Below are 25,527 nucleotides of genomic sequence, written 5' to 3'. Positions count from 1 at the left end.
CCTATTGGGGGTTCCAAATGGACCCTTATAGGTCTGTAGATCCACATTTGGTAGCTTTTATACACACTCAGAATTATGATGGTCCTTGAAATGTTTAAGTTTGAGAACCACCGTATTGCAATGATATTGCAGACTATACTTTTCCTGTTAACGTGCATTTCACATTTTCCACTTTCCACATGGAACTGGCAGAACTTGACTCCACTTAAGTCTTGATTTATACTTGTAGTGAGGGAAAGTTAGCAGAGTGTACTTGAACCAATCTGGGAACCAAATGCTTACCAGTAGCTTTCTTCGCAGATGTGTTCATAAAGGTGTCTACTATTAGGTGTCTAACTTTTTAAATCACAACTCCCTTGGGAAACTTTGTGGAAGCCAATCAAAGTTGGGGGTATCCCGATGGCCTTGGGTTAAAGGGTGAAACATAAAAAATTGCCAATATGAGCGTATGAGGTGTGTAATTAGGGTATTTTTGGGCTGCTGAATCCATTCCAACCATTCCAACCACCATGGCCATAAAATAGGCCGCACCTACTTTTGTGTGTCCATGAGACATATAATATTGGCAATTTTCGCATAACTCAAAGGACATACATGGTGTTTTCTTTTTTGTTTGTTTGTTGGGGGTGGGTGGGTGACGGGTTCTATTAAAGTATTACATATTTTCATTAAAATATTAATATTACAAACCGAAACTTTAATGGTCTTTACCAGTAGCTCAATAGATAATATTTAGATTTTCATGAGGTATCTGTCAAGATATCTCTGTGATTATAGTTCATTCTGTAAACGCATAATTCTGTTTCCTGAGCTTGCACGTGCAAGTGGACTATTTTTTCCTGAATGTTTGCTTCAGGATAGGGGACACGAAGGTTCAAGCGATTAAAGACCCAGTGAAATGAAATATACGTTTTTCACACTTTTAGAGCTTAACCATGGTAATCATATGGGCATTCCTAACACTAGATGAAAACCATTTTTGTGTATTTTTATATCAAATGTCCCTAATTAGGCCATTCTTAATTACTTCCTGTGAACAGAAACGTGCTGCGTGATGACATAGATAGACCTTTTGAATATAAAATGAACCTTGATTAAATTCACCTGTTTGATTCCCATTGCTGGCATTCCTCCAAACACAGCTGTTTTTAATTATAGAGCTACTCCGTTTTGAATCTCATTCAAGATGACGTCCAAACAATGTATTACTCATTGTAAACTTAATGAGCACAATAAAATATGTATCTGTAAACATTATAGGTTAGAATAATAAGCAACTTGGAAACAAACATTCTGTACAAGAGGCAGCCTGGTCGAGTCTCTCTGCCTTGCTAATGAGGGCTACAAACAAAACATTAAGCATCACATGACTCAGATTTTACATCCCATCGCCTGAAGGGCTGGTCCCTTCTGATTGGTTCAGAAACACACAGACTTCCTTTTCAGACTGAAACTTCAAAATAAAATGAGCAAAATAGCCATTTCACTGGGTCTTTAACTCATTTAGTGCCCATGAAATTAACGGATTATAAAGTCCACGATGCCAGTCTCAGGTTGGCATCACCCCCGTTATCTTATTTTGAAAGCCAGAAGTCCACAGCGCAAACACTTCCGGTCTGACGTCATCGGGTCCTGCGCCGGAACCGATCGTTGTCCACGTGGAGTTGTGTAATGGCGGACCGGGAGCTTTTATACATGTGTAACATAAGCGAGCATCTGCCTCCATCCTAGCTTCTAAAGTGTAGTTTTGAGATAATGGACATTAAAGATGAGATCCCCCGTCCACCTCAATGTTATGGATGGGACTATTTTGTGCTCGTGGAGCCGTGATGATGCGAAATCAGCGACGGATTTCATCTCCGGACCTCCGGCCATTGTTCTCGGTAATGTATCCGCCGTTACAGTAATATATTACTTTTCACGAGAATACTCGGGATTGGCACCATGTGATACTCGAGTATTTTTCACGAGTCTTCTCGGGATTGGCACTATATGAGTCAACTATAATAACCTTCTTGTCCTCTGTGTGTTCTCAGACTCAGTAGCTCCACGGAGCAGAGCTCGTCTTCTCAGCTGATGCGGCGCCACAAACGACGCCGACGGAGGCACAAGGTGGCCAAAATCGACCGGGTGAGTGAAAGGCTGAAGGAACTTGTGTCTTGACTTTCTGAAGTTGACGCCACTGCAGTGAGTAGCTCCGATGATTGTGCAGTGTTAATTTTGTCGAGTAAAACTTTTTTTTTCACTGATGAAAACGGAATAAAAACAATCTACAAGCTCCACAACGTGTTGCAGACCCATTGTATAGGGATGGGACAATATGAAAATTTCATATCACGATTATTGTGACAAAAGAAATCGCGATTTACGATATTATCGCAAAAATCTAAATCCATTATCCTGGGGTGGAACATTTGCCAAAGAAATAGCAGATCTTGCATTGTGAGCTTGTAGATCAGCTATTTTTTAGCAAAGACATTTGATAGAGAGTGGAAAAAAAGGATGTATCAAGTACGTTTATTATAAGTACCTTTTACCAATTATAGAGGGTTTAAGTGGCACCGGCTATGCATAAAAGTAGAATTGATCCCAGTGCATGACGGAGGACGATATCATGATAAATTAAATCTCCATGATACGATTATCGTGAGTGTTTTTTATCACGGTAAACCATAATATCGCTTATCGTCCCATCCCTTGCGTCGTGAGCTTGTAGATCGGCAATATTTGGCACACAGCTTTAAATCAGGCATTTGGGAGCCATCAAGTCCTGCCAAAATACAATTTTGTTGACTAAACCTGTACATTTAGTTTAGTTTGTTATCTCAGATGGCTAAAACACTAATAAATGGAATTGTATTCAAAAGAATGTGATTAAAACTAAACCACTGTTTGCTGTCTAAATGAACACTGTGATTGTGTTGCCTTTCCAGTCGTCATCGTTCAGCAGCATCACAGACTCCACCATGAGCCTCAACATCATCACCGTCACACTAAACATGGGTAAACCTTCACAGCTAGTCGTTGCTGTCAGGCAAGGAAACCTTGTATGAGCAAAAACCATGCATTCTCAGGAAATGGACAAAAACAACCTGTGTTCCAATGGAGCCAATGTAATTATTATTTAGTCACTAGCTCTTGTTAACACATACTCTGCCCTTTAAAGGGATCCCTGGCTAATACGACAAATATGCCTTAATACATTATAATTGTCCTCCTTAATTAAAAACACCTTAGTTATTGTATTTCTTCTAGAAATAGCTAATCTTTCACTCAATAGGGGAAATGCCCGTCGCAAGTTGATGATGTCATAAATGTCATGTGTGATCTATCCCTATGGAATTAATGGCATGCATGTGCAAATAAAAACAAACATAATACTTCCTATGGTTAATATGAGCATCAAATCAATATTTCAAATGTGTTTGTGTTTTTTTTGTTTTTTTTGCACATGCAGTACATGCCATAAATTCCATAGTGATAGATCACACATGACATTTATGACATCATCAACTTGCGACAGGCATTTCCCCTATCGAGTGATATATTAGCTATTTCTAGAAGAAATAAAATAATTAAGGTGTTTTTAATTTTACATTGTAGTTATAGAGGACAATTATAATGTATTAAGACATATTTGTCGTATTAGCCAGGGATCCTTTTAAAAATGGCCACTTTCAGGCTGAACTGCCAAATTCTCCATATAGCCTACTGCCATGTAATAATAAAAAAAGAAAATAATGCAAATTCGGACCCAACTCAGGAAACTCGTGTGTGGCGGTGCCAAACAACGGGAATAACTCGGGAAACTCGTGATAGAGCAGTCAATGGGTTAATTATTTTCATTGTTAAATAAAAAATACAGATACACTTAACTACTTTCGACCTACTGTCCCTATTTGTCATTATATGCAAAAACTTGCAGAACTACAAACTCACAACAACATTTTCTTCATTTGACAAAGCATCCATTAGGCAGGCATTGACACTAAGGCTTGCCCACCTGCCCCCGGCAGGTAGATAAAACGTCAGGGCAGGTGAAGTTTGCTTTCAGGTTGCACGACCGGGCAAGTGCTCATTTGAGAGGGGACATAAAGGACAACACGACAATCTGTCTAAACACTTGAACGTGGCCAGTGCGATCTGTCTTCTGGTCTGTGGAATGTAAAATTAGAGCACTATGGCTACTGTGTGAAACCATAGACGTAATTAATCGTAGCTACAGTATGTAGGTATTTGGATTTGGAGGTATTGGGGTGTGACATTCTTTATCGCACAGGCCCAGAAAGTAAAGAAATAAGTGTTAAATTGAGCAGTAATTAAAATCTTTACCTATCATTTTATAATCTACGATTTACTTTTCGGGCAAGTGGGCATGACCGTAACGCAAGTAGAACATGACCTGTACTTGCCCGAGGGGCAAGTCCATCTGAGACCTTAGTGTCAACCCCTGCATTAGGGCATCAATTGATGAAAACAAAAAAAAAATATATATATATACAGTATATATTAAAAATATGAAATATGGAGATACAAGGTTTCTGCCTGACACGAGGATTTACAAAACAGTTACAGTGGTGTAACCTGTTTTATTATCCCTGATGTTATTCTGTGATGTTCTTTAATCTCTCTGTTTTTTTGTTTTTTTTCCTTTGTCCTGACACAGAGAAGTACAACTTCTTGGGTATCAGTATTGTGGGTCAGAGCAACGACCGGGGCGACGGGGGGATCTACATCGGCTCTATCATGAAGGGCGGCGCCGTGGCGGCCGACGGCAGGATAGAGCCTGGAGACATGCTGCTGCAGGTAACGTTACATTATAACACAGAGAACGTTTTCAGGCCAGGGACCCCTTAGTCGAGAGAGAGATGAAGCAGGGACCCCCCACAACACATAGATTCCATATAGTTTCACTGAGCACAATCATCAGTGTATTTTGGGTTCATGTAAATTAGTGTTTTCAGATATTTAACCACTTGAGCTGTCAATAATTAATAAACTTTACCTTTCACTCTGTAATTGTTCTGCTCTTTTTCCCCTCTACACCAAACCTCTTTGCCAAAAATAGCCGATCTACAAGCTCACAACATCTCGCGCTGCGAGGCGCTGTGAGCTTGTAGATCGGCTATTTTTGGCTAAAGTTCTCAAAATATGGATGCTAGGGTTCAAGTGGTTAATATAGAAATGGAGGAAAAAAAGCTTCATAGTAAGCTCTGAGGACCCCCTAGGGATAGGATAGAGCCTGGAAACATATGTTGCTGCAGGTAACGTTACAGCGTTCCAGTGCTTTACTCGCCTGCGCAGTTACTTAAAGTTGTGGTGAAATGGTGAAAGTCGGTGTGGTGACCAACCATGTCTCAACTCAACTAATCAGAGGTAGGGCTGCAACGATTAATCGATTAACTGTAATCAAATTAATTCTTCAATTAGTTGCCAACTAATTTAGTAATCGTAATCGAATCGGCAAATAATCTCTGTAATTTGTATGAATACCGTGCAGGAATATAGGGTCAAGCACAAAACGACTTGAATATTTATTTTTAAATGACCTATTTGAAAAGAATACTTACCCTTTAGCCCAGCGCTACTCAACCCGCGGCCCGCGGGCCGCATGCGGCCCGCACCGCCTGTCTGTGCGGCCCGTCATGACCATACCAATAAAAATATGATTTTTCTAAGCCTGTCAAAGTTAACGCGCAACGCAAAATGCGGTGATGTTTGAGCCTCGGTGGACTCCGTAGTCAGGAAGTGAATGCAGTCAATGCACAGAGCACAGACAGCAGTGCGGAGAATAGATGCTGGCGGCTACACTAGATCTATTGTACAACGAGACGGTCAGACAGACACATCTGCAGAGATTTTGCAGCAGACAACCACAGTCGGGCTCACTGGAGTGGAGACGCATGACGGTCGTGCGATATGAACGCTCGCGACCGCCATGTTTTAGGCTAGTGAAGACGTAGTCCTTGTCTGTGCTTGTCTCTGCCTCCGCGGCTCCGCCAGTCAGCACCGATAGACAGTGGCAGTGCACACATTCCAACAGATCGTAGCAGCCAGGGAACTATGCTTGTACCCCAAATGGGGAAGTTTTCTCATGCCAATAATGCTCCTTTTCATTAATAGGACGGATTTAAAATAAATAGACGTTTATACTTATTATTCAATCACTCAAACCCCAGCATCCCTATTTGGGAGACATTCACCAAAAATAGCCGATTTACAAGCTCACCACAAGATGCATTGTGAGCTTGTAGATCGGCTATTTTTGGTTAAGAGTTGTTTGTTTTATGGAAAAATAACTCAAGTAAAGTTCAACTCAGCCACTTGTACTGTACTTGTAAAACAGTTTGATGCTTTGAGCTTTGTAATTTAAACACAACTAACTGCTCATTGAAGGAGATTGACCAAAAATAGCCGATCTACAAGCTCCAATGCATCTTGTGGTGAGCTTGTAGATCGGCTATTTTTGGTGAATGGCCCCCAAGAATAGGGATGCTGGGGTTTGAGTGATTGAATAATAAGTATAAACGTCTATTTATTTTAAATCCGTCCTATTAATAAAAAGGAGCGTTATTGGCATGAGAAAACATACCTTTACATTGCCAAAGTTCACTAGCCTTGCATACCCAGACACAGGGGCGGTTCCAAAACGATTGAACCAGTTCTGTTAATTTTCACTTCACATTTTGTGAATAAAGCCTAATTTGATCAAATTCGATAATTTCTTCATTCCAGCCATAATCTTTTGGTTCAATGAGGTTTGGCCTGGCTTAAATAGATGGAAATGTGGCTATTTTCTGTGTGTTTCCTTAATTATTAAGCTTGTCATGAAGCCTGTTACAAAATCATTGTAAACGTCCAAAATAGGACCGTCATTTTTAGGTTGCGGCCCTTTGGACTTTTGGTATTTTGCTGAGTGGCCCCTGAGCCTTCCTAAGTTGAGTAGCCCTGCTTTAGCCTGACAAAAGGAACCCAAACGGCAGCTGAGCAAAATGTAATAAATGATGTGTTTTTGAATTAATTATTCATCTTTAATGTCTTTTTTGTTAGTTAAAACATGCCTACAAGAAACTCAAATTGAATGTATAAGGTAATAGCTAAATAAATGCCACAATCCGATTAATCGATTAATCATTTAAATAATCAACCGATTAATCGATTATGAAAATAATCGTTAGTCGCAGCCCTAATCAGAGGGTCCCATCACTTCAGCCTATGGAACGCTGGAATCTCACTCACTGCAGCTGTGTGCAGCAGAAGGCTAGTGTTTGTAGCCTGACGCTCAGGCTGCCCAAAGGAGAGAGAGACAACAGAAAATAGTACTGAGCCTGGGTCCTGGGCAGACACTAGATCTATAAGGTTTGGGAAACTCCTGACTTGAACCCGATATACTTGACCGGAGTCCCCCCTTCTGGGCTTGTAGATCTACTATTTTCACAGAATAGGGACGCTGGGGTTTTATGTGATTAAGCCAATTTAGAAGGTTCTTCCTTGCATTCTAAAACAGCTGTTTTTGCCCCTACAGTGACACCTACTGGCAGGGGCGCAGCTGAGCCTGAGCCTTCTAATAGCTTTAGTCTACCAGTCCAGTAGCCAGATGATTATTAGATGGGTTTTAAACATCTGGGGCACAACTATTGTAAAACAGAAAATAACATTTACATACATTTTTTTGACATCTCTCATGGGGGTCCCTTGCACCAAAATCTTTTCAAATACATATCAATTTGAGGGACCTTGACTAGATTTTCTTTTGTGATAATTAGTGTTTGTTTTTGCCACAACATATCTATAGGCTACTGTTTATGTTTTAAAGATGTGTAGTATAATGTAGAGATGAAGGTTTATTTTATTTACAGACGTACACACTGTGCACCAGGGTTCCCCAATAGGCGGCTACTGTCTGGCCCTCACCAACCCCAGTAATAATGGTGGTATAAGAGCAGCAACAACACTAGTATATTGTCTTTGTCGGGTGGAAAGCTTGTATCTCCAAATGTGTACCTTCTTTTGCAAATCATACAAGGCCATCGCACAAAAGTAGTGAAAACAGCCCACTAAGCACGCCGTCTAAAAGTGGTCTAATAGTGGTATAGATTTGAACGTTTTTTTGTTGTCTAAACTTAAACTAGACGACTAATAGACGTCTAATAGTCGCACACAACGCCTCGCGGTGCGAGGCGTTGTGTGCTTGTAGATTGGCTGTTTTCACTAGTTTAAATCATTTTTTAAATGACACATGCAAAACGAACGGTTTTGGACATACAAGATTTTCACCCGACAACGACGATATCTGAACTGTCACTGGAGTAGCGGGAACGCCACCGTCGTCCCCTGCAATGTTGTGGCCCTCGGCTTGGTACCCTAGACATAATTCGGCCCTTGGGGAAAACTAACTGGGGAACCCTGCTGTACACTATTGTACAGAAAGCTGTGTAGCATTTGCAGGCTTTTTTCCGTTCGATTCTGAATGCCCGAGAGCAGCAATGGAGATTAACACACAACTCCACAAAGCGGTGGGACGGAGGATTCCCCAGGGAATGCTGCGCCGTGCTATTTTGGTGGTATAATAGAGTAAGAAAGAACCCCCCCCCCCCCCGCAGTATTTATTATAATAAATGACCGTGTGGTTGGACGTGTGTGTGTTTCCACCAGGTGAACGACGTGAACTTTGAGAACATGAGTAACGACGACGCGGTGAGGATCCTCCGAGAGATCGTCTCCAAAACTGGGTAAGTAGGACACTGTGCTACAGGAACACCTGGAAGCACCCAGAGAAACCATACCAATGTCCCTACCGCCCACACGTATTATTACATACAGCACTGGTTCCCAACCTGTGGGTCGGGGCCCCCCTATTTTGAGGGGTCCCCAGACGATTGGCTTAATGTGCAACGTTGTTTTCTCACTTAACAGTAAACAAACCACACAGTATAAGTGTACAGAGGGTGTCTGCACATTTATAAAATGACAATTTAAGGACTTTTAAGACCTTTTTAATACCTGTAAAATACTAAATTAAACATTGGCCATATTGTCAAATATTAGAGGCAGAAATTGTGAAAAAAGCCGATCTACATGCTCACAACGCCTCGGAACACGAGGTGTTGTAGATCGGCTGTAGATCGGCTATTGTAGATCGGCTATTTTCACAATTTCTGCCTCTAATATTTGACAATTTGGCCAATGTTTAATTTGTCATTTTAGAGGTATTGAAAACTACAGGTACTTAAATTGTCACTTCAGAAATGTGCTATACACCTAAATGTTATGTTGGTTTGTTTACTGTTGAGAAAACAGTGTTGCACATTACGTTAATCATCTGGGGACCTCCCAAAAATCATTTGGGGACCCCCCTGGGGGTCCCGACCCACAGGTTGAGAATCACTGTTGTAGACTTTGGACATTGCTGCAATGACCTCTCTCTGTCAGGAGAGGGAGACAACGGATCTAAAACTGACAAGATTGTAGATTTAAGTAGTGTTGATACTGTTGATGACCACAAATCATTTCCTTGCTTTTCTTTTTCTTTTTCATATCACATGAATGTTGTTTACCATTCATTGTCAACCTAAAGAGGTCTTCTTTATGTTTTCTCTCCAGGCCAATTAGTCTAACTGTTGCCAAATGCTGGGATCCGTCCCCACGAAGCTACTTCACCATCCCCCGCGGTAAGAGAAAATACCCTCTAACCACGAGTTCCAGTCCCATTCCCTTGAAAACGAGATGGTTCATCTCTAGGGCAGGGGTCTTCAACTGAGGGGTCCGCGACCCCTAGGGGGTCCGCGGGGATACTGCAGGGGGTCCCCGAAATTGTTGGGGGAAAAAAACTAAAAAGATATATATATATATATATATATATATTAATATATTGTTTTTATTTTTATTTAAAAAAAGAAAGACAAAAAGTAATTTGTCTTTATTATATATATATATATATATATATATATATATATATATATATATATAAAACATGATTCTGTCTCTTTTGAATAGCTTGTATACATGATTATTGTGCAATTGACAGATTGTTAGTGATAGATTGATAGTATTGACATTGGTATAAGGTAGGCCTATGTTTATAAATGGCAGCAATACGGCCACTTGTACATGCATGTTTAAAATAAAAACGTGAATATATTAATCTATTATTATTTTAATAGCATAGTATTGAATGCACAATAACATCCTATGTTTATACACTTGAAACACAATGTTATACATAAATATACACCCCACCCTATGAGCTAGGGGGTCCCACTCCCTGCACCATCTCCCCATCAGTTTGGGGGTCCCTGGCCTGAAAACGTTGAAGACCCCTGCTCTAGGAGTTATTCCTAATAAAGAATTTCAATTCAATTCCATTCCCGACAATCTTTGCTGCATGTCTCTCCCCATCTCTCGCTTCCTGTTTCCTGTCTATCTCTAGTGCAATCTATAAATGAAGGCCCAAAAGCCCCCCACAAAAATATTTTAAAATATAATAATTTTAGATAATAATCCAAATGAATGTATCCAAATGTGAGCTTGACCATATTATTGATCTGGTGATGGCTGTACCGTGTGGTTTGTTGGTTCCTCCAGCGGAGCCAGTGAGGCCGATCGACCCGGCAGCCTGGATCTCTCACACCACGGCTCTGACGGGACCCTACCCACACTACGGTACCAACACAATAAGTATACATTCATTTTAAAGTCTTCTTAATTCTATCTATTTTGTCTAACTTTTTGCTTCATTAAAATGATTTATTTTGTCTTGTAATGTCTTTGCGTGCCCAGAAAAGCACTAAGTTAATGTATTATTATTGAAATGATGCTGTATGTATACTAGGCCACCTGTGAAAGTGATTGATTGATTGATTGATTGATTGATTGATTGAATACTTTATTAATTAACAGTTTGAAAAGACAAGCACGGGAAAGCACAGTACAATAACGTCTGCTAAATAGGATTTGTTGTTTGTTTCCAGTGGGGTCCTTTGTACTCAATTCATCGAACGAGTGGCCCGAGCACGCGTCCAGAAATGCATTCCATGCGTGGCCATATTCACGTCAGGTGTAAAGTGTCACACAGTGATTGTTCCCTCTCCCTCCCAGAGTTCGACGACCTGCCGCTCTCCGCCAGTAAGACGGACATGGCGACCATCGTCAAGGTGATGCAGCTGCCTGACTCGGGTCTGGAGATTCGAGACCGCATGTGGCTGAAGATCACCATCGCAAACGCCGTCATTGGTGAGGAGGCCTAATGATATGCACAGGGGCGTCACAAGAGGGGGGAAAGTGGGACCGAGTTATTAGGGCCCAAGGTGGATAGATCTGCTATTTTTTTAAAGTCGTGAAAATGTGTGCAAATCTTTGAATATATGTATTTTTAAGCGGACATTTGTAACTGGAGGTCCCTGGAACTAAATATTTTGAGATGGGGGTCTGTGGCCAAATACATATCATTAGTGTTAGAATTAGTGCTGTCTGCAGTGTGAATATTTAATCTTTAGCTTTAAATATTAATTCAAGGCTGAATTAATGTTCTCAACATTTTTGGAAAGTACTGTGTAATATTCGTCATATCTGCCCTGCGCAAATTGTATTTACAAGCCTTAAAGCCAGGCCGAAATAGTAACTTCTGTTCACTGCCAAAAACGAATTTAATCGCAATTATTTGAGTGACAATTAATCGCAGGGTGAAATGTTATGATAGCCCTAATCTCGTGTACATGTATGTGCGTGCGTTAGGGCTGTCACGATTATGACATTTTACGTGACGGTTAATTGACACTCAAATAATTGCGATTAATGATTTGTCGTTGACAATTACATTTCTGTTTGGCTTGTAGGCTTTGAAGTTGCACATGGCAGATATGACACATAACCTAAATATACAAAGAAATGAAGGACATTTCTGACAACTTTATACTTTAAGTGCCTGGGTAGCTCAGTCGGTAGAGCTCTCGCCTTTGTACCGCAAGGTCCTGGGTTCGATTCCGGGCACCGCCAACTCAGCGTATGAGTAGCACGGCGTGGCAAGTTGTGCGGCAACTACTGGGAGCTGATGGTAGGTGTGGCGCTCCACCTCAGCAGTCCATCTCCCAGGGGTCTAGCGCATTGTAACGGGGACAGACTCCCGCGTGTTACCGGCTGATACCGACAATAAGCCACTCCCGACCTACTTGTTATACTTTAAAAAAGAACATTGATAGTGGAAATAGCCGATCTGCTATTTCCACTATTTTTTACTTTTTTTTATATACATATATGAAAATGTTTCAACATGGTAACGATTATGAAAAATAATCGCGATTATGTCAAATAATCGCGATTAGACAATGATGTAATAATTGTGACAGCCCTGTGTGTGTGTGTGTGTGTGTGTGTGTGTGTGTGTGTGTGTGTGTGTGTGTGTGTGTGTGTGTGTGTGCGTGCTGTGCGTGCGTGCGTGTGTGTGTGTGTGTGTGTGTGTGTGTGTGTGTGTGTGTGTGTGTGTGTGTGTGTGCGTGTGCGTGTGCGTGTGCGTGTGTTACTGTGTCAGGTGCGGACGTTGTGGACTGGCTCTACTCCAGGGTAGAAGGCTTCAAGGACCGGCGGGATGCGAGGAAGTACGCCAGCAGCTTGCTGAAGCACGGCTACCTGAGACACACCGTCAACAAGATCACCTTCTCTGAGCAGTGTTATTACACCTTCGGGGACCTCTGCCAAAGTACTGCACACACCTTCCTCTTCTTCATGCATTCTTCATATCGTCACTGTCTGGCCAAAACCTCTTAAAGGGATATTCCACTTTCAAAAAAACTTTTGTTCATGTTATTGTCTAATCAGGCTTTTATGAACACCCTGAACAGTTTTTAATTTGCTTCATTCAATATTTAGATATTTGATGTAAATGTTAAAGCTGTACTGTGGAAGCTGCTCAACTAGTGGTCAGTAGCGGTATTGCTTTTTTCGGCCGGAGTCGCCGCGGACCACCGGAACGCGGCCGTCGCGGCCTCCGCCTCGCCGATACGATTCCGTAGAGCCGTCTCCCATCATTTTTAGACCAGGATTGAGGGAGTAGCAAGCAAGATTCCTTCACCAATGTAAACACAGTTGCTGAGGGAAGCTACTTCCTTTAGAGACAGCAAGACTCGCTGTGATTGGCTGGTGGTGTATGATCGGCGCTGTGATTGGCCGGTAGTGTATCATGTGGGAGATGACATCATTTTGCAGGGAAATTCTCCCCCCCTCACAACTCATAGAAAACATATAAAGAGAAGGCTTCAGAAGCTGAAAATAACAGAGTGGGGGTTCTAAAACTTTAGCGATTTAACAGTTAGTTCAATTTTAAGATTTGTTTTATAAAAAAAGTTACATGGTATAACTTTAACTGGCCCTCAGGCTCAGGGCCTCTCCCCATACACACCCATTGTAACTTCAAACTCCATTTTAACCATGATAGATTCATTAAAAAAAACAAATATTTTTTCTGGTGACCCATACTACCCTCCTAATACGTGAGCAGGCCGTGTTTTTTTCGATAACCTTTTTCATTTATTTAAAACATTTTTGATTGGTATTTAATTTTTCTCATGTTCCCAAAGAATTATTAAAAATAAATGAAAAAGGTTATTGAGAAAACACGGCCTGCTCATGTATTAGGAGGGTAGTATTCTGAAACAATTAATGATTGTAACTAAAGATCCTTGCAAGTTACAACTGTGTTTTCTTTCATTTATATGGAAAAAGTGGTAGAATTTACCATTCAAGGTTGTGGGTTGTTGGCTGAAACCCTGAAACAGTGGTAAATCAGCCAACAACCCACTCCCTCTCATGGTAAATGGCTTACATATACGAGGTTGAGGTTTGGTGTTGAGGGAAAAAAAGAGCAGATCAAGTACAGAGTGAAAGGTCAATTTTACAAATGATCGACAGCTAAGGGGTAGCCTAGTTCCAGACCCTGAATCGCTAGCCACACCCCTTTAATTTTTTTGTTTCGGCGATTCAGGTCTAGAATCGCTCTCATTGAGGGCCTGCCTCGGTTGAAAATCCGATTGGCGAATCAGCGTCTTGTGATCAGCGTGGGTGGGGGTTTCCCAGAACTCATGTGTGTTTCCAAGTACACCAGCGCCGCCGCCGTACCATACCGCGCATCGCGTCGCGATAAAATGCGGTAAATTGCGGTAAAATGCGATCGTATCGATCTCGCTATGAAACACCAGTAGCACGCATGTTATGTTGTGTTTGATTACTAGTTCGTAGTGCTCCTATTCTGACTGTTTCTTTGGTTAGGAAGTAGCACTAGCAAGCAACAGGCTAGCCACTAGCCAGTCACACATAACAACCATGATAACAACACTATGTCATGTGTTGGTCGGTGAACCAATCGCTGAAGACTGCCTCTTTTTGGCAACGCCCATCCCTGCAAACGCCCTGGGGGGAAGCGAGTTCAGACTGAATAATGAAGTGAAACGAAATGTCAATTCAGGCTGAGTGTCAGGCTAGCTAAGGGGTCCTTGGGCTGAAAAACAACAAAGCACAACGCTAAATCTCTCTTGCACCCCTGTCTCTCTCCCTTTCACCAGACATGGCGTCCCTCAACCTGAATGAAGGTTCCAGTGGCGGGGGCTCCGAACAGGACACTCTGGCCCCGCTGCCCCCTGCCACCAACCCCTGGCCCCTGGGGGGCCAGCCGTTCCCCTACCCCCCCTTCCCGTCCGCTCCGCCCAGCTTCCCGCCAGGATACTCGGACCCGTGTCACAGCTTCCACAGCGGCAGCGCAGGGAGCCAGCACAGTGAGGGTGAGTGACGCTAGACCACAGGGACACCAACTCTGGTGTCCCTATTTTGGGCATGTCATTATTAGGGCTGCAAATCTTTGGGTATCCCACGATTTCGATTCAGAATCGATTCTTGGGGTCACGATTCACGATTTTCTTTTTGATTCTTTCGATTCGAATTCAGAAACGATTTTTTTCAGATAAAAAAAAAAACGATTCTCGATTCAAAACGATTCTTCTATTCAATTCATATATCAGGATCTACTTCGGTCTGCTGGCATGAAAGCAGATTACATTTATGTAGCTTTTATAATTGTAAAGGTTTTATCAACTTATTGCAATAATGTAAACACACAAAAGGTAAATCCAAGACGTGTCTGATTTATTCATGCTTGCACACATTCTTTTAACTTGTACAAACACAACATAATATCTAATACATTATCGTAATATAAAAATCATAATAAGTCAAAAATTATGATGTATTGTGAAATCTTCCAGGTTTTCATGTAATTTTTGACACACTATTTTAATACTTGTTACTTGCTTGATTCATTCATTGTTGTTGTGTTGTATTTTATACTGGTCTTTTTGTCTGGGTAGTTAAACTGACCCCAGATCAGATTGCTTATTATATCCATGTAGGGCATTCACGAATAGTGATTTTTAGTATTCGAATTATTCGACCTCAAAGTATTAGAATAGTCGAATATTCGACAGGACTCGCCAAACTGTCAAATATTAAGTAAGCAAGAGGCGAACGTTGTGAAAATAGCCGATCTACATGCTGCTATTTTCACAATATTTATCTGCGGAACCGAGTCACATTAAATGTAATACCTACAGTTCCAAGTGCTTGTCAGGGTGGGGGCACCCCAGTTCAAATATGTTTATTTTGGGGCTCACGGCCTAAAAAGGTTTGAGAACCCCAATGTCGAATAGTGACAATAGTCCCTTTTCCACTGCAAGGTGGAACCAGAACTTTCAGGAACCTGAACCTTTATTTTTTTTGGTTCTGGTTTTGTTTCCATTGCTTACAGCCTGGTTCCAGACAAGGTTCCTGGAACCTTTTTTAGGTCCTGCTCCTGAGGTAGAACTAAACTTGAGTTCTGGGAACCTATGGGAGGGGCCATCAGCGTGCTGGTCTTTTTTTGGGACCTTCCCGGTTAGTTCTGGTTATATGGAAACGTAAGCAGAACTTGGTCCCGAAACTTCACAGGTTCTTTAAAGTTCTTGGTTCTGTAAAGTTCTGGTTCTAGTTCTGGGTCGGCCCTACAGTGGAAATGGGGCTTTTGATATTTGAATATTGGAATATTGGAATATTTGGTGAATGCCCTATGTCCATGTCTAGTGTGTGATCTCTAAAACCCGTCCTGTATTGTCAAGGTCAATCATGAGCATCTTGAGTCATACAGCGGACGGCTCTGCAGTACTGGGTGTGTACACGATAAAAAGCCTGTTCCACTTCACGTTTTACAAATCTCCGGCTTGAAATAAATCCCAATCAGGTCCATTCCTTCTTCTCCCATCGATTCTTGAATGATCCTTTCTTTGGGTTTGGTCCTGTGTTTTGCTAGTTGCATGCCTTCTTTTTTAACGCAATATCTGCATTGAGGGAGAGTGGCGTCATGGGAGTGAGATTATTGGTAGATGTGTAGATGAATACAGGAAAAGCCGACCGAAAACAAAGTCAACCCAAACTTGTTTCCCAACGGGTCTGTGGCCTTAAAGGGATATTCCACTTTCAAAAAAACTTTTGGTAATTTTATCGTCTAATCAGGCTTTTATGAACACCCTGAACAGTTTTTAATTTGCTTCATTCAATATTTAGATATTTGATGTAAATGTTACCAGGCCCTCCAGGCCCAGGGCCTCTCCCCACACACACCCATTGTAACTTCAAACTTCATTTTAACCATGATAGATTCATTAAAAACACACATTATTTTTTCTGGTGACTCATAATACCCTCCTAATACGTGAGCAGGCCATGTTTTTTCAATAACTTTTTTCATTTATTTTTAATAAAATATTATTGTATTACATTTTTTTCCATTTCCCCAAAGAATTATTAAAAATAAAAGAAAACATTTATTGAAAAAACACGGTCTGCTCACGTATTAGGAGGGTAGTATGAGTCACCAGAAAAAAATATGGGAGTTTTTAATGAATGTATCATGGTTAAAATGGAGTTTGAAGTTACAATGGGTGTGTGTGGGGAGAGGCCCTGAGCCTGGAGGGCCAGATAACATTTACATCAAATATCTAAATATTGAATCAAGCAAATTAAAAACTGTTGAGGGTGTTCATAAAAGCCTGATTAGATGATAAAATTACCAAAAGTTTTTTTGAAAGTGGAATATCCCTTTAAGCTAGATGCAGAATAGACCGAAATCTAATCTTTGCCTCTGGGGGTCCCTGGAACAAAATATTTTGCGATGGGGGTCCATCCGTGGAACAAAATATTTCGAGATGGGGGTCCGCGGCCAAAAACACATTTTGGGGGTCCTTAACCACTGATAAGCACATTCTACAAATGTCTTCAAACAGTTTTCTGAAAATAAACTGATGTTGCTATCATTTTCTCTCAAACTTTGTCATGTCAAGGACCCCCAGCATGACATGTATTTGGCCACAGACCGCCATCGCAAAATATTTTGTTCCAGGGACCCCCAGAAGCAAAGATTTGATTTTAGTCTATTCTGCATGTAGCTTAAGGCCACAGACCCGTTGGGAAACGAGTTTGGGTCGGCTTTTCCTGTTACCATGTAGATGGCTGGATACATGGTAACATACATCAGTGTTTCCCAAATATGTGGCCCATTTTTTTATGGGTTACAAGTAATGTCCTGTGACTCCTGTCATCATTTTTCAAATGATAAAAACCTTTTTGTAAATTTGGGTCCTCAGGACAATGTCCTCTTTTGGGTCTCAAGCTAAAAAGGTTTGGGAACACCTGTGTTGTGTAGTCTCGCGTAGCCAGACTACTACATCTGGGGAAATTATGAATATATCATCGTTGTCGGTTGGAAACCTTGGAAATAGGTTGGTCCTTGGAAATACAACCTATGAGAACCACTGTCCTAGTGGATTTCCTAATTTGCCTTAGATATCCTCGTTGTCGGGTGAAAACCTTGTATGTCCAAATCGTTTGTTTTGCATTTATCATTTTAAAAATGATTTAAACTAGTGAAAACGGTGCGAGGCGTTGTGTGCTTGTAGATCTGCTGTTTTCACTACTTTTGTGAGATGGCCTTGTATGATGAAGCAGCTAGGGCTTTGCTTTGCGAAAGAACGTACACATTTGAAACTTGGAGATACAGCGTTTCAGCTCGACAACGACGATATGTATCATATCAAATTATGAAAAAAAAAAAAAAATGAGATTTGACATTCAATAAAACTCGGTCTTCTGATCAAAATAAGAACATTTTGATGGTTTGTAAAAAATGTATCTAAAATTTGCCACGTGCAAGGCCAAGTCTTGCCCCGGACACATGTGTCCGTGTAAGGACATATTGAAGTCTTTTAGCCCATTTGTTGAATTTGAATGTGTCTGTAAGGGCAGATCTCTGATCGTATGGCTACGCAAGACTACAGTATATGTTACATGTTTCCATTTGTTCAAATCTTCAATCATTATTATGTTGTTGTTGTGGTTTTTAACCATTTTTGCTCATTATTTCACATCAGATAATCACAGCCTTTGGAACTTTGGAGGAGAGAAATTAATAAAGCTTAATAATAATAATAGATATTTTAGAATGGGTTTAGATTTGTTTATTTATTGTTTATTTTTGGCCTTCCCAGACAAGAAGTGTGGACATTAGTGCGTTAAGGTGTGTGTGTGTGTGTGTGTGTGTGTGTGTGTGTGTGTGTGTGTGTGTGTGTGTGTGTGTGTGTGTGTGTGTGTGTGTGTGTGTGTGTGTGTGTGTGTGTGTGTGTGTGTGTGTGTGTGTTTTGTGTTTTCTGAAGGGATCATCGTTAGTGTTTTAGTTTGTACAGTAATGCAGCTGCTGCCTTTGTGCTCCGTGGTACGACAGTGAAAATTACAAGCCTGTGGATGCGACATGTTGTGAGCTTGTAGATCTGTCATCTTTGTAGAGAGACACTGTTGTACGTCAAAATAGGCTTAAAGGGATATTTCACTTTCAAAAAAACTTTTGTTCATTTTAGCATCTAATCAGGTTTTTATGAACACCCTGAACAGTTTTTAATTTACTTGATTCAGTATTTAGATATTTGATGTAAATGTTATCAGGCCCTCCTCCTGCAGGACGCCTCCCCATACACACCCATTGTAACTTCAAACTCCATTTTAACCATAAACACCCATTATTTTTTCTGGTGACTCAAAATACCCTCCTAATATGCGAGCAGGTCATGCTTTTTCGATAACTTTTTTCCTTTATTTTTAATAATTCTTTTGGAAAATGGAAAGACATTAATACAATGAAAACATTTAAAAAATGAATGAAAAAAGTTATCGAAAAAGCACAGGGTGCTCATGTATTAGGAGGGTATTATGAGTCACCAGAAAGAAATAATGGGTGTTTTTAATGAATCTATCAAGGTTAAAATGGTGGCTCACGCAACCTAGATTAGAGATAAAGCCTGGATTTATCAGCTATCCTTAAAATAGCCTGGATCAGAGAAAGATTCATGAAAGCTGAATTATTTTGGCAGATTAGCCTCGCTAGTTAAACTGGACATGTTAAGCCAGTGAAGCTAGCCTGCCACGGACCAGGCTAACAACCAAGATTTGTTAATCCATTCCCTTTTTGTTCAGGTTTTGTGAAATAGCTGTTAGTCCAATTACTCCAGTTTTCCACAGTTAATTCAACACCTATGTTATTTGTGTTTCACAATGACTCATGTGATATGTCATTGTCAGTAACTGTTAAAGGCACACTACAGTATAGTTCATATTGTTATTAGATGTTGCTCCTTCTCATACTGGTTTGGCGTTAGTGGAACGGAATAAACCAGGCTATATGCAGGAGGCTTTTTCAAGTCTGGATTTGGCTTAAATCCTGGCTTAGTTTATTATACTTTCGTGAAATACCCCCCCAGGCTGGCCTGAGAGGTGTGTGTGCACATGTTTGCGTGTTTCTGTGTGTGTGTGTGTGTGTGTGTGTGTGTGTGTGTGTGTGTGTGTGTGTGTGTGTGTGTGTGTGTGTGTGTGTGTGTGTGTGTGTGTGTGTGTGTGTGTGTGTGTTGTGAGTGTGTGCGTGCGTGTGTAATTCTGTTGTTCCCTCTGTTTCTTGCTGGGCATACGTTAGACTGAAGGATGGATATAGTACCAGGACACAGTGTGGGGAACGGCCCGGTAAGCCAGCTAAAACCCTGCTTCTCTCCTCCTCTGCTGCTCTCTAGGGATGGGATGATGAGCGATATTATCGTTTATCGTGATGAAAAGCACTCCCGATAATCGTATCGTGGAGATTTCATTTATCGTGATATCGTCCTCCGTCACTGGGATCGTCACCGGCACTGGGATCAATTCACCTTTTATTTGCCGAGCTGCATATCCACTACCACTTAAAGGACAACTTTATTTTTTTTACAACAAGGGTTCATATTTTAGATTGTAATTAAAGAATATAAAGATGATTTCATTTACTTCTTTCTATTGTTTTAGAGATTCTTATTTCAGTGGTTGGGGGCATGCGTACAAGTGGCTAAATATGTCATTTTACACAGAATAAGCCCATTCCCAAGATACAACGCAACCTTTCATGGTTGGATGTGACTTATGGGGGCTAGAAGTGTCACTGTAAATAGTAATAAAGAAACTGCTGGCTTATTGTGTCTAAAAATATATATTTAGCCACTTGTACGCATGCCCCCATGTGTACGCATGCCCCACATTTTAGCACGGTAAACGCGATAAATAAACGAAGCAAATGAAAACATTTTCACACACACTTTTTCTTTTCTCTAATTACAATCTAAAATAGTTGTCCTTTAATAGTTGGGTCGAGTCCGATACTTCCGTGACCGTGGAGAGCAAAGGTCAGTTTCTCAGTGGTTTTGTCAACTATGAAGATTAAATGACAAATTGAGCTCCCAGGCCCCTCGCAAAAATGATGGCAAAATGTTTGACAGCTGCTGAAAGTTTGTGTCTCATTCACTTACTATACACTATACTGTAAAGGAAAAAAATACCCCCAAAAAAATCTGCTTTAAGTAGCGTGTGAGGGGTCAAACTATACCACAAAAAAACTGTGAAAAGTGATGACTCATCACTAAACCATAGTTTTGTTGGGCAACTTTTAGCCCAAGGAATGTTCCATATGTCACGTTCTAACTGTGTGCCAAATTACATGCTTCTATCGTAAAGTGCACGATTCCATCAAAAACGCTGGACTATGACAAACTGTCACGGTCACGGAAGTATCGGATTCAACCCAACTATAAACCCCCTATAATTTGGTAAAATGTACTTATAATATACATTAGTTGATAGTGATACAGTCTTTGTTCACTCTATCAAATGTCGTTGCCAAAAAATAGCTGATCTACAAGCGTTGCGATGCGTTGTGAGCTTGTAGGACGGCTATTTTTTGGCAAATGTTCCGCCCCAGGATAATGGATTTTGATTATCGCGATAATATCGTAAACCGCGATTTCTTTTGTCACAACAATCGCGATATGAAATGTTCATATTGTCCCATCCCTACTGCTCTCTCTCTATCTCTCTCTCAGTTCATCTACTTGCGTTTTTTTTCCCCATTCCAAGAAATCTCACTCCGAAATGTGACCCTTTCTCTCTCCATCTCTCTCATCATTTCTCTCTCTCTCTCCCCTGCAAAGCCCTCTGCGTTTACTTCCATCCATAGCTTTGAGGTTTTTCTTTCCTGGCCCACCCCATGCCCCATACCCCATTCCTCCAGCGTGTGTGTGTGTGTGTGTGTATGTATTTGTGTGTGTTTGTCCCTGTCTACTGGAGTTGTGTGCGACTCTTCCTGACAGTCCCATTGTCCCTCTCTGCACCCGTGGGCATGCATTTGGTACAGTTATTTTCTGGGAACCGCAGTGAAGGTGCATGATGCAGGACATGATATCAGTGCGAGGCTTGTGCAGTTCTCACTCTCACTGATAGAGGGCGATCATGCACCGTTCTTTGACCCAGTACTGTGGGGCTCATTGCAGGGGGAATGTTCCGTTTGGCAAATCGCGTGGTACACCTCTGTCCGTATGACGCCACCGGTGTTGAGTTACTAGCAGTGTAAAAGAAACAAAGATAAAGTGAAACACAAATCAGAAAAATTGGTGGAATTGTTTATTTTAATTTCTGGCTGCTCTAGTATGACCCAATGCTTACCATACAGGAATACAGGAACGTTTCTTCACAAAGTAAAGCCCTGCTTCATCATACAAAGCCGTCGCACAAAAGTAGTGAAAACAGCAGATCTACAAGCACGATGTGTGCTTGTAGATCGGCTGTTTTCACTAGTTTAAATCATTTTAAAAATGATAATGCAAAACGAACGGTTTTGGACATACTGTACAAGGTTTTCAACCGACAACGACGATATATAATCTTGTAGATTGGCTATTTTCGCTATTTGGCTAAGTATACGGCTAAGAAGTGGTTAAAGAATGCATTCAAGAGATACAGGATACACAAACTATTCAAAAATACGAACTCACAACGGAGAGTGAATATTTTATTATCTGAATTTTAAAATGTAATTTGTGAGTGTAGTTCTATCGTTAATCCTGTGGTGTCCTTCCGACGCAGGTGTATCGTCCTTACTGTATGTTAATGCTGTATGAATATTACATTTTTCCGTATGAATATTACAGGAGGAGGCTCTCGGGGAAGCGGCTAATTGTGTAACAATCATGTTTTTGGATCGCATAATGACGACTATAATTAATACCTGGTCACACTTTAAACAAAGTACAGTCAAGTCTTTCACAGCATTTACATATTGTTATTATTCCATGTCCTTCACAAGATGTGAAACCTTCTGCAAAACAATGTCAACCCCATCTGAAAGCATTCCATGGTGACTGCACAACGGCCCACAGGGTTTATGAAAGATTCATTGAGCTTTCATAATACCTTTTTGTCTAAGGTGTGACCCTTTGCCTCCCTCAGTAGTGGTCCAAATCAGCCGTAGCTGATAGGTCGGAGCTGCGGACTTCTGTATCTATAATGGAGTTAGGTCAGTGGTTCTCAAAGTGGGGAACCTCCGGCCGGGGTCCTCGAGGGGGTTCCCTTGCAGGTCTGTAACTCTGCGTTTTTCTCAGAGTTATGGGGGTCCTTCAACAAGGGGTCCGGGACCCCTAGCGGGTCCTCAGAGTTACTACAGGGCGTCCTCCAAATCATTGTGTGATGGATTTTTTTTTTGCCAACTTTAGCCAACTTTAGTGGGTCCAAAGGGGTTTGGTGTAGAGGGGAAAAAGAGCAGACTAAGTACAGAGTGAAAGGTCAAGTTTATTAAGTATTGACGGTTCAAGTGGTTAAATATCTGAAAACACAATTTGACACAAATCCAAAATACACTGATGATCGTGCTGCCAAACGATTAAACCACCGGTATATATGGAATCTATGAACAGGTTGTGGGGGTCCCTGCTTCACCTCTCTCTCAGCTAAGGGGTCCTTGGCCTGAAAACGTTGAAGACCCTGTTCTAGTGGAAACCATTTGTCTATTTTTTTGCTGTTTTTGCGTGACACTCTCATGACACTGTCATACGATGATTAAATAGGGCATTAGTTTGTGAAAGAATCACACCTAGTGTGAAGTGAGCGGTGCTATTTATGAGTTAATTCAGTGTTTTTTTTGTATTCCTCCCCTCCTTCAGGAAGCAGAAGCAGTGGGTCCAACCCCAGCGCAGGGAAGGGCCGGCGCTCCTCCCCACAGGAGAAAGTCCACCGGTCGACATGCAGCGAATCAGAGCCCGGCGTCCGCGGGATGAGGCGGGGCGGCGGCGCCGGCGTCGGCGGCGACAGGTCCGCCAGCCAGCTGAGTCACCACAGCCACGCCCCCTCCTCCAGCCACCACAGCCACGCCCCCTCCAGCCACCACAGCCACGCCCCCTCCAGCAGCCACCACAGCCACGCCCGCTCGGGCTTCAGCCACACCCAGTCTCACAGGAGCCACTCCCATCACTCCTCGCACAACAGCCACGCCCCCTCCTTCACCTACAACCACGCCCCCGTCTTCGCCCATCAGCCGGCGGGGCCGGGCTCCTGCGGCGCCCACAGCGAGCGGAGCCACGCCTCCTCCTACGGGCCCCCCGGCTTGCCCCCGCCGTACTGCCTGGCTCGCCTGGTCCCAAAGACGCCCGTCGGCAGCAGCAACACGCCCCCGGGAGCCCCTCCGGGGAGAGAGCTGGCGGCCGTACCCCCGGAGCTCACCGGCAGCCGCCAGTCCTTCCAGCACGCCATGGGCAATCCGTGCGAGTTCTTTGTTGACATCATGTGACAGGACTAGTGCCTTTTGAAACTCGACACGGCCACAACAATCCTCCCTCTCCTTCCCCTTACTCTTTAAACCAGTGGTTCTCAAACATCTAAATTTCGAGTACCCTCCCTTTTAGGGATGTCCCGATCACGTTTTTTTGCTCCCTATCCCGATCCCGATCACATATTTTTGCTCCCGATTCGATCCCGATCCGATCTTTCGGCAATGCATTAAGGAAAAAGAAAAGAAAAAATGCTTTTGTGTTCTCCCTTACGTTTATTTATTTATTTAAATAACAGTATCCATTCTATCCAAGCTTCTTTTTTCACTTAGTGCAGCATTGTATCAAAACAAATTAAAAATAAAGCTCATCAGCGTATATATTTTTTTAAATATATAAAGACAAGGTGTTTTCTGATCTTTTTCTCCCGATTCCGATCTTTTGAAATCGGCCCGATCTCCCCGATTTCCGATCTCCCTATCCGATCGGGACACCCCTGCTCCCTTTGATACATTTTTTTATCTCTGGGACCCCTATCTAAACTGTGTTAATCTAACTCTGTGAGTGGACAAACGGAACCAAATGGATCCATTTGTACACTTGGAGTTACAGACAGACCCTTAACTCCTCAAGGACCCCTTGGGGGGTCCCTGACCCCCACTTCTTTGAGAACCACTGCTTTAAACCCTGTTAGCAGCTGACCAGTTCCCGGCCCCCTGCTACAACAACGGCCCCTCTTACAGTATGTCCAAGCGAAGGCGTTTTTGGGGGGGGGTGAACAGGAGCACACCAGGAGAGAGCAACCTCCTCCTCTCACCACATGAAAGCACACAGCTCCACTGTGACTGTGGAACAGAAGCCCTCACCTCTTTTGTATCGACGTGACAGTGTACAGTTTGTGAAACGTGAGTGGTGTTCAATGTGGTCATCCTTCACAGACGTAGCTGGGGAGCGTTATTCTGAAACAAAATAAAAAATGTCTTACCTTTTAAAACCCATTTAGAACGGGTACACATTATTGTGTATCATTATTTTATGCTTTAACTATTGACAAAATAGCAGATATACAAGCTCACAGCGCGGCACCGAGTGCCACACTGCGAGCTTGTAGATCTGCTATTTTTGAAAAATCGTGAAAATGTCTTTTGAATCCTTCTAAGATTTTTTGAAAAACCTATGTTTCTATGTCAGCAATCTGGTCAGCCATCGTCAAAGAAAGGTCCCTTTTCACTTGGAGCTCAGTTAGTCTGTTCTTGAGAGACTACTATGTCAGTGGTTCTCAAAACATTTCATGTGAAGGACCCCCAAAATTATATTTATTTGGCCACGGACCCGCATCTCAAAATATTTAGTTCCA

General features: G+C 41.9%; 1 protein-coding gene across 2 annotated transcripts in view; it reads left to right on the top strand.

The window, feature by feature from the left end:
- The window catches only part of LOC308291910 (segment polarity protein dishevelled homolog DVL-1-like), a 93,351-nt gene extending 68,190 nt beyond the window's left edge, over positions 1-25,161 (top strand). Inside the window, exons 6-15 of one of the 2 annotated variants that reach the window (XM_080734051.1) lie at positions 2,037-2,130; positions 2,934-3,003; positions 4,667-4,806; positions 8,656-8,732; positions 9,604-9,671; positions 10,585-10,662; positions 11,098-11,232; positions 12,527-12,694; positions 14,553-14,768; positions 23,568-25,161. In XM_080734051.1, coding sequence (XP_080590177.1) covers positions 2,037-2,130; positions 2,934-3,003; positions 4,667-4,806; positions 8,656-8,732; positions 9,604-9,671; positions 10,585-10,662; positions 11,098-11,232; positions 12,527-12,694; positions 14,553-14,768; positions 23,568-24,190 — 1,669 coding nt within the window. In that variant the 3' untranslated portion in view covers positions 24,191-25,161. Of the gene's footprint in view, positions 1-2,036; positions 2,131-2,933; positions 3,004-4,666; positions 4,807-8,655; positions 8,733-9,603; positions 9,672-10,584; positions 10,678-11,097; positions 11,233-12,526; positions 12,695-14,552; positions 14,769-23,567 lie in introns of both variants that reach the window. The other variant, XM_080734050.1, reaches the window with a different exon arrangement.
- Positions 25,162-25,527: the final 366 nt, after the last annotated feature.

This window comes from Nannobrachium achirus, assembly GCF_963921795.1.
Source record: "Nannobrachium achirus genome assembly, chromosome: 9".
Lineage (NCBI taxonomy): Eukaryota > Metazoa > Chordata > Actinopteri > Myctophiformes > Myctophidae > Nannobrachium > Nannobrachium achirus.
The sequence above is the reverse complement of the archived record's forward strand: the minus strand, read 5'-3'. Positions and strand labels throughout refer to the sequence as shown.